The sequence below is a fragment of the Schistocerca cancellata genome, chromosome 7 (genome assembly GCF_023864275.1).
Source record: "Schistocerca cancellata isolate TAMUIC-IGC-003103 chromosome 7, iqSchCanc2.1, whole genome shotgun sequence".
NCBI classification, from domain to species: domain Eukaryota; kingdom Metazoa; phylum Arthropoda; class Insecta; order Orthoptera; family Acrididae; genus Schistocerca; species Schistocerca cancellata.
The window spans coordinates 293482409-293492485 of NC_064632.1; the positions used below are offsets into that span (position 1 = coordinate 293482409).

A 10077-nucleotide genomic window follows, 5' to 3' on the forward strand; every position below is an offset into this window, starting at 1 on the left:
CGCAGGTTCGAATCTTGCTTTTGGCATGGATGTTTGTGTTGTCCTGAGGTTAGTTAGGTTTAAGTAGTTCTAAGTTCTAGGGGACTGATGACCTCAGCTGTTACGTCCCATAGTGCTCAGAGCCATTTGAACCTGAGCTTCCCAGGTCATTTTGTTGTTAAACACTGTCCCTGGTGTGGTCAGAGTGATTGCTATATTTAAATGGCTATAAAAATTGAGTTCAGTAGTTTCTGTGGAACGGTTCGGATTTTATGTAAAAGGTTGTATTAATGCCACCCAAAAAATACGTTCAAACAAATTTTAAAGTTACTTTTTACGAAAAAAAGTATTTAAACACAAAACTGTACAAAATGAACATAATAGTACATGATAATGTTAATGCAAGAAAACTGAAATACTTTGCACTCCAAATTTTACTTTTTGCTATATTTTTATTATTTATTATTCATGTAATAACAAAAACATGAAAAACTCCCACAAAACATTCAAAAAATGAAAATTACCCTAATACTTTTCTGGTATGTAGTTTTCTTGTCAAAGATTTTCTATACACTTGCTGGAAATTTTTGTACAGTTTTCAAGTCAGACTGGCTTCTTGCAACAAAGGCCAATATAAGATGTCTTTCTCTTCTTTTTTGGGTCACATGTGGAGCTTTTTCTGCGTTTTTCCAGTCGTTCTACAACGACCTGTAGTCTTGGTACTACTACACCTAAAACACAGTGGAGGATGTACGAGGTTCACGGAGTAGATGATACTTAATGTCTCGCTTTCTATCTGTGGTGTCACCAGCGAGTTTATAAACTTTTTCAACCATTTAAACGATTTACCTGAGTATTGTCTTTGTAGGAATTGAAAAGGACAAACGTGTTCACACCATTTACGTCCAACATGCGGAAAAATAATACCATTGGCCATCATTGGAAGAGGCTTTGACTACCAACGATATTTATTTCCGTCTAATGTATTTCTAGTAGAATCTTCAACTTAAGATTCAGTCTCCATACTTCTGTCTTCATGATTTTGATCGCTTGTTTCATTCAAGGAATTCATAGGTAGCAAAATAAATTCTCCTTCACTTTCGCACTCTTCCCGTACTGTATTATGTTCACTTTCAGTTTCTTTGTTATTATCTCATTTAAAATCGCTTCCTAAACTGTTCTGAAACCATTTTAAAGCAGTATCCTCAAAGTCAGGGTCCACAACATGAAAAGTAGACCTGTACCTAGTTTCTGAATCCATAACACAATGTCCCAGGTGTGGTCTCAGAAGCCGCTGGCACGAAAGAAGCAGTAATAGTAAATGACCACTTCATATTCAAGCGGCTACTGACAAAGGAAACCACAGCAGATTCGGGAAAGAACAATTACACAACTCTGTAATTTCCTACTCTACCACTATGCCTTAGCATAGTAGTAGTCCGTGAGAGCGTACCTGCGACATTAAGGGTTAAGTAGAAGAATCCCTATGCTCCTGATGGCGTTGCAGCATAATGGTCTTTATAAACTTAACACGATGTGTGGACTATACACTTCTACAGAATAGTACATTTAATCTATATTGCTGAAAAAAATTGTAACACAGGACGGTACTGAGTGAATATATGTCAGCGATCTCCTATGAAAGTGACTGTGATGTGAGAGATCTGTACAGAACTAATTATTTTGGATAAGTCTAAAATTATGTTTTTTTTTCTGAAATAACAATTTCCCTGTTCATTGTAGGGTCAACAGCTTTTGTTTACTCTTTCAAAAGAATTATAAGAGGTTCCTTCTTATCTCAAGCTCTGTAATTCTTGTTCTTTACGCTCCACAAATATGTGTTTCTCCTATATTTTTCAATGGCACTGACGCATATCAAGCATTTTATAATTCATTGTGCACGCAAAGACGAGAAACAAGAGACTGAACAATTAGTTGACTCAAACAAGCTTCGTGCTGCAGATTTACGGCTGTCTCATAGCCGCACTCTACGTTTTTTCTGCGCAGATGTGAATTTTGCCCCTGAAATATAGCAATTTTGGGCAAACCTCTAACTCCATTCTGGCCAATACAACGATCAGTTGTCGCAGATTTGATGTCTGCAGATAGCTTGTCGCATGTGGAGTGACCTAGATTCAACTTCCTTTTTGAAAAAAATTATAAAATTAGTTAGACCAAAATATGTCTCAACAATTATGTAGTTTAGGTCTTCTGCACGATTGGTTGTTAGACGGCTCTGCACCAGATCTGTCTTTGGTTTTCAATGTGCTTGGGTGATTTCGCAACTTTGGGATATCTTTGGCAACCTCCCTCTTTGCCCCCAACTATTCTGTGGTTTCCGTTCGGATTTGTTCTTTCATTTGGATGGTCGAGGAGTAAGTGTTTTGTGTAGTTGTGTAACATTGTAATGAAATTTGTAATGGTTATTGTGAAAGCTGTTAAGATATTTGAATTACCTTAAAGTATTTATGTGGTTATATTATTAGATCTATTTAATACTTGACACTTTTGTTAATAGTGCCACGTGTCGTTAGTTTCCTTGAAAGTAAGTTCGAGAAGTTTTCATGTACAAGCGATGGTATGTTGACTCGTGTCGCTCTGAGGTGGTCGCTGAATACATTCTTATTCAAACTATATTTAGCTACTACTGTGCATTTTAAAGGATGATGACTTATTATTTGCTACTCTGAGTTGTTACTGACGACTCACGTTTACCACCAAGATCTCTGATGTCTGCTAAAATAACTCGGAGCGTTTAAATGTAGTTTCAAGTTATGTAATTTTATTTTATTTTTTTTTTCTTACAGACTATAATTAAAGATGCAAATTTTCGTGAAGACCCTTACTGGGAAGACCATTACTTTGGAGGTAGAAGCCTCAGACACAATTGAAAATGTGAAGGCGAAGATTCAAGATAAGGAAGGTATTCCTCCAGATCAGCAGAGATTGATATTTGCTGGCAAACAGTTGGAAGATGGGAGGACACTCTCAGATTACAACATTCAAAAGGGTAAGTTCTCCTTCCATTTTCTGCTGAGTTGTTGCGTCTTTTGTGTCAACTGCAATGTAATGTAAAGCCGTTAAATTCCTGAAGCACAGTCTACACTTCAGTCTGGTCTATAGTATGACATGCTAGGTGTATTATAAGTTCACTGTTTTCATAATGTTGGTTGTAGTTGCCAGAAGCTGTTGCTGATACTTGGAAGAGTGACAGGTATTAGCATTGCATTCTTAAGGAACTTCATAACTTTTTAGTTTTAAGATTTTGCTCAAATCTGTTGTATGACCATGTGGTCATATCCTGTTTTAGTAGGCACTGAGTGTAAATATCTTTAGTCCACCATTGTTGAATTCTTACTGTGTGAAATAACTGTCATTTAATATTTGTCAATCATCTTTGCTGTGCTGATTATACTCTTGATTACAAATTTTAATTTTTTCATAAACATGCCCAAAGACTTTCACAAAAATTGTGAAACCAGATCAGTGATGTTAAAGTGTTTTCAAAATTCTGCAAATGTTTTGTGTTATCTGTGAAGGTTGGTTTTGGGGGGGGGGGTTCATTGTTCATGAGGATGTAGTCCGTTATTGGATTGCTGTCACGTGATGCTCTTTGGGGGTTGATTTACATAATTAAAATTTAGCACTTGCTTAATCATTGTACAGTCTTTATACTGTTATAATCTTTCACACATTTTTATGCCCTAGTGTGAACCTGAAAAGTTTTTGAAAGTAAAATTATGTAATTTGGTGTAATGTGATGTGTTGGTGGGCTGGGCTGAATAGGTAGTGTTTAAAGCAGCCACAGCTTTCCTGTACTTAAGGCAATCTAATGATGACTTAGTATTTGCTATCTGATAGGTATGCTGACAAACCTATACCACCAAGATCTCTGAGAGATTGCATCCATGTAAATGTTTACATTAAGGCCTACTTAAAAACCATTTAAACACATCAGAATGTTTCTTTTAATTTGTAGAATCCACTTTACACTTGGTGCTTCGTCTCCGTGGGGGTGTAATTGAACCTACACTCCGTATTTTGGCTCAGAAGTACAATTGCGACAAAATGATTTGTCGAAAGTGCTATGCCCGGCTACATCCAAGAGCTACTAACTGCCGCAAGAAGAAATGTGGACATACCAACAACATTCGCCCCAAGAAGAAGATCAGGAACTAATCTCCAACTTGTTACATGCAATTGCTATGTCTTGGACAGACCACTTGCAAAATTTGCAGTTCATGTATTAAAAAATCAATGAATAAAACTTTTCACCCACTTTTTCAGTTACTGTGCTTTAGTAATGCATTCAGCTTTTCCTTCCTTGCACATTCTATTGCTTATAAGATTAAGGCAATAACCTGGATTGTTGGGGTGAACAATTGGATGTACTTATGTCTTAAAAATGATTGTGGACTGAAATTAATTACCAAGTATGAAATATAATGGTTCATCACTGAAACAAAAATAAGTAAAAGAACATTGCATTACTTGAAAGGTTAGTTCAAATCTTGATAAGTTATTACACCAGCACATTCTTCTCCATATGTGTATAGGGGTGTCACTCACTTTTCAATTTTGTAAGCCTTTACAGGGTTAGGTGTAAGTTTTTTACTTAGTAAGCTGGTTACTCTTTCGCATTTGGCAGGGGCTTAATATTTTCGCAGTATAATATACTGTAGCTGCAGAAGAGTACAGCAGCAGTGGCACTTTGCCTATCAGTTGTCTCACTAAGATACGGTAAGTATTAATTTTAAGGGTAATACATTTATTTTGTGAAAGATAGTTTGTCTTTGATGTTCTTTTATCTTCAGTCTACATGCAATATGCATTGTAATTTGTAAACTGTCTCTGAATAGCATTGAGTGTTACTGGATATGCAATAATTCAACACTGACTTTTGCAGTTGTCTCCATTCAGCTGCTTTGTTGGGAATGAGGAATTTTAGTACTGGAAAAGTTGGAACCATTTTAACATGGGCATAGGTATGAAGCTTACATGCCTGTGTCAAAATATTACTATAAATTTTGGAGTGGCATATATGGTACACTTCATATTAATTTTGAATATGTGGCTACAGTCTTCGGAACAGTTTTATATAGATTGCCATGAATTCCTGTTCACAAGATGAAAAGATGCCACAGGATGGGAATCTAAGTATCTGATTGCAATAAAAAAAACTTCATTTTACACTTTTGATGACATAATCCATACAGAAATTACCTTTACTTCCAATGTTATGTTGGCAGATTTGAGTTCATTCTAAAGTGTAAGACTTAAAAGATCCCTGAAGAGTCTTCTGGGGTCGATGGAAGTGTCCAATCCCATGCGTCGGCTTTGACCCGTGATGTAAGGGTGTTGTTGTTGTTGTGTGTGACGTGATGGTGCGGAGTTTGGTTTGTGATTGTGGCATGTTTGCAGATGTCATCGTGTTGTGGTTTGTTGTGTTCTCTGGTAGTATGTTCAGTGTTTTCGTTTGTGTGGTGTAATGGGCTCAGTTTGCGTTTGCCCATTATCCAGAATTGGTAGTGTCGGCTGTGTTTGTAGTGGAATTCATTTCAGTGAGTTAACGATTTTGTGTGAAGGTTAATTTAGTGTTGTTCGCTGTACATCGTGTGGTAATTTTAGTAAAATGAATGGGTTGTTGTTTTTGTTCAGGAATGGATATGGCGGATAAAATTAACAGTGCGCAGGTCAAGGGAAGTGTTCATTCCCAATGTGTGGCTGTGTATGTTGATATTGGTATCAGGTGTTTTTGAGCTATCTAGGCCAAGGGAAGTGTTTAATCCTAATTTATAGGATCGGGAGCTGCTGTTGAGCTATATAGGTCAGGGGAAGTGTCAGATTCCAGATTATATTGTGATTAGTGGTATTTGGTGAGTTTTGTGATGTTGGGTTTTTTCGTCGTTTTGTATGGGGGTGGGTGTCTAAATTTGTTTATATTTAGTTTGCCCACACCCAAAAACCTCATTTCCTGCACTTGTCCCATTAGTGTCATTAGGCTTTTTGTGGAAAGTGTTTTCTGATGTATTTTCGTCCTCATAATGTGTACGTACCGACTTTATGTGCACCATATTGGAATCGTGGTTTATGGTCCTTTCCGCCATATTTGTGACGTCATGGGTCAAAGCATACGGGAGGGGTCGGGTGCTTCCGTATTTCTGGCTTCTGCAAGACATAAGATATACTTAATGTTTATACACCTAAGGATATCACACACATCCATGCCCGAGCAGGGTTCGAACCTGCGACTGTTGCGGTCATGCGGTTCCAGACTGTATCGCCTTTCGTTGAGTACAGTGTATCAGTTGTAGTAGTAGCAGCAGCTACTGCTTTATTCACATTTTTTACAAGGATATGACATTACAGTATTTAAAAGGTAGACAAATTTGAAATAAGCATACTTTATATGCACATACATTTACAGACTTCTAGTTAGACAATCATTAGATTTACTCCTGGTGTACAATACTTTTTTTACAAATAATTGATAATGTAATGCCACACAGTTTACTCATATCTCCTTCTCAGTTGGAGTTAGTATTGTGCTATGCATAGCTTGGGGGTAAGTTTTTCTAGAAAAGGAAAAAAAAAAAAACAGGGAAAGGTGGTTATTTGGAATGCTGGATGGTTTAATCATTATTCGTATATTTTTACCCCTACTGTTTTATCAGAGTAATCCTTCGATGTCTAAAATGTATTGCGTAACAGGTACTTTTAGCTACATTTTTAAATAAGTGTATTTTTTCAATTTAATCTCCTTTGGTAATTTATTGTGCAGTTCTATACCTCGGTAGGAAATGCTGTTTTGAGTTTTATGTTTATTTCTTGGTTAATGTGAGTCTAACTCTTGTTCCATGGTCATGGACAGAGCTGTTTGTACAGTAATTACGGTTCTGGCGCTGCAGTCCGGAACCGCGGGACTGCTACGGTTGCAGGTTCGAATCCTGCCTCGGGCATGGGTGTGTGTGATGTCCTTAGGTTAGTTAGGTTTAAGTAGTTCTAAGTTATAGGGGACTTATGACCTAAGATGTTGAGTCCCATAGTGCTCAGAGCCATTTTGATGTGTGCAATTGACTGGTAAATGTATTCATACTGAACAGTTAAATCGCCAGTGTTTTGAACAGATCTTTGCAATGAGCTTGACTACTATTTTTGGTTATTATTCTTATGACTTTTTTCTAGAGTTTGAAAATTGTGTTCATATGTTGTTCATTTGTTCCAAAAAAAAAAAGCCATAGCGGAGAATAGTGTACATATGAGTAGTATGTAACAAAAACACTGCATGTTACACACAGATAGGATTCTAAGGGCGTAACATGCTGATGACTGTTTGCAAGTATCCTTGTGTGTTCATGCCACTTCAGCTGAGAATTAATACTCATACCTAGAAATTTTGCATTTAAGTCAATAGAGGTGCCATCTACATTTAACATTAATTTTCCCTCTTCAAACTGAAATTCATGGCATTAGTTTCCTTTATGTTTAATGTCATTTTATTGCTTATTGACCAATTGCAAACTTCCTTTAGAGTTTCATTTGCTTTCTCTGCAAGGAGTTCTCTTGTTCTCTCAGTGGCTGTAATGTTGCTGTTATCATTGGAGAGAATTTTTTCACCATGAGTTTCACATTCATTGATGTATATCAGGAATAGTATTCGTCATAATATACTACCTTGTGGAACCCCTATATTAATGTATTTTGGTTCTGATAAGTGTTGTACTAAGTGTTTAGATCTATTTGAGGTATGTGTTACCTCTTTGTTCCCCATCTGCTAGGTATGATCGAAAGAAGTCATTAGCTACCCATCTTATTTGTAATGTTTCTAATTTAATAGAATCTTGTGGTCAACTGTGTCAGAGGCCTTACAGAGATCCAAAGATATGCGTGTGACACACACATCTTTGTCAAAATCATCAAGTATAACTTTCGTAAATTCTACTATAGCCGACTGTATTTTTTTTTGCCACTTCAGAAACCAAACTGTGATTTGCTTAAAAGATTGTATTTATTCAGATTATTCATCAATCTCTTTTTCATAGTTCCTTCTATTATTTTTCAGAGTGGTGACAGCAGGGAAATGGGCCAGTAATTTTGTAGGTCTTCTGTATACTGTTCCTAAGCAAAGGTACAACTCTTGCTTGTTCTAACTGCTCTGGAAATGTCCCAGGTGTGAAGGATTCATTATACTTAAGGGGCCTTGTATAATCTCTCTGCATTATTTCAATACACACAATGGTACTTCTTATTAATGCACAATACTGTACTAAAAATGGAACATGTGGACACTGGTTGGTGCATGATGTTAGCTGAAAACCTCTGCAGTAACCCCATGACAGTCAACATGTTAAACATCTTTCTTTGTTTAAAATTGTGGCTACACTTGTATTTACTCCTGCACTGATCCTCTATAGTAAAATGTCATAATGTTGACTGTATGGTCTCCATTGCTTCAGTGTACATTCTAATTTACATCATCTCATTTTACGTTACATTACTCTTCCAACCCCACCGAAATATTCATTTATTACCTGTCTGTGTGGTTAGAAGCTTCGCACATTGAATTTAATCTAGTACTTGTACTTTGGGTACATGTCAGTATGTGTTTGCAATTTCTCAATTTTTGGCCAGATTCAGTTATTGCTGTGAAATGAACTGTTGTCTGTTCCAATATTCTGGATGTTTGAGGCACCTTTCCATTATACTATTCAAAAATGCCTTACCTTTTTGTAACACCATATATATGTGTTGTTGTTGTTATGGTCTTCAGTCCTGAGACTGGTTTTATGCAGCTCTCCATGCTAATCTATCCTGTGCAAGCTTCTTCATCTCCCAGTACCTACTGCAACCTACATCCTTCTGAATCTGCTTAGTGTATTCATCTCTTGGTCTCCCCCTACGATTTTTACCCTCCACGCTGCCCTCCAATACTAAATTGGTGATCCCTTGATGCCTCAGAACATGTCCTACCACCCGATCCCTTCTTCTGGTTAAGTTGTGCCACAAATTTCTCTTCTCCCCAATCCTATTCAATACTTCCTCATTAGTTATGTGATCTACCCATCTAATCATCAGCATTCTTCTGTAGCACCACATTTCGAAAGCTTCTATTCTCTTCTTGTCCAAACTATTTACCGTCCATGTTTCACTTCCATACATGGCTACACTCCGTACAAATACTTTCAGAAATGACTTCCTGACACTTAAATCTATATTCGATGTTAACAAATTTCTCTTCTTCAAAAACGCTTTCCTTGCCATTGCAGTCTACATTTTATATCCTCTCTACTCCGACCATCATCAGTTATTTTGCTCCCCAAATAGCAAAACTCCTTTACTACTTTAAGTGTCTCATTTCCTAATCTAATACCCTCAACATCACCCGACTTAATTCGACTACATTCCATTATCCTCGTTTTGCTTTTGTTGATGTTCATCTTATATCCTCCCTTCCATTCCGTTAAACTGCTCTTCCAAATCCTTTACTGTCTCTGACAGAATTACAATGTCATCGGCGAACCTCAGTTTTTATTTCTTCTCCGTGGATTTTAATACCTACTCCGAATTCTTCTTTTGTTTCCTTTACTGCTTGCTCAATATACAGATTGAATAACATCGGGGAGAGGCTACAACCCTGCCTCACTCCCTTCCCAACCACTGCTTCCCTTTCATGCCCCTCGACTCTTGTAACTGCCATCTGGTTTCTGTACAAATTGTAAATAGCCTTTCGCTCCCTGTATTTTACCCTTGCCACCTTTAGAATTTGAAAGAGAGTATTCCAGTCAACATTGTCAAAAGCTTTCTCTAAGTCTACAAATGCTAGAATCGTAGGTTTGCCTTTCCTTAATCTTTCTTCTAAGATAAGTCGTAAGGTCAGTATTGCCTCACGTGTTCCAACATTTCTACGGAATCCAAACTGATCTTCCCCGAGGTCGGCTTCTACCAGTTTTCCCATTCGTCTGTAAAGAATTCGTGTTAGTATTTTGCAGCTGTGGCTTATTAAACTGATTGTTCGGTAATTTTCACATCTGTCAACACCTGCTTTCTTTGGGATTGGAATTATTATATTCTTCTTGAAGTCTGAGGGTATTTCGCCTG

General features: G+C 37.1%; 1 protein-coding gene and 1 non-coding gene across 2 annotated transcripts; both read left to right on the forward strand.

Moving 5' to 3' along the window:
• Nucleotides 1–2220: 2220 nt before the first annotated feature.
• Nucleotides 2221–4265, forward strand: LOC126092236 (ubiquitin-60S ribosomal protein L40). Its single transcript, XM_049907740.1, has 3 exons — nucleotides 2221–2354; nucleotides 2787–2989; nucleotides 3959–4265. The coding sequence occupies exons 2-3, from the start codon at nucleotides 2800–2802 to the stop codon at nucleotides 4156–4158; spliced, it is 390 nt and encodes a 129-aa protein (XP_049763697.1). The 5' UTR covers nucleotides 2221–2354; nucleotides 2787–2799; the 3' UTR covers nucleotides 4159–4265.
• LOC126093535 (small nucleolar RNA SNORD24) lies at nucleotides 3807–3880 on the forward strand. Its single transcript, XR_007521675.1, has one exon. It is a non-coding gene; the product is annotated as a small nucleolar RNA SNORD24 (small nucleolar RNA).
• Nucleotides 4266–10077: the final 5812 nt, after the last annotated feature.

Bases quoted from the DNA above. Each gene is read 5' to 3' on its own strand.
- LOC126092236 (XM_049907740.1), top strand. From the start codon at position 2,800: ATGCAAATTTTCGTGAAGACCCTTACTGGGAAGACCATTACTTTGGAG. The intron at 2,990-3,958 runs GTAAGTTCTCCT...TTTAATTTGTAG, and splicing joins AGATTACAACATTCAAAAGG to AATCCACTTTACACTTGGTG.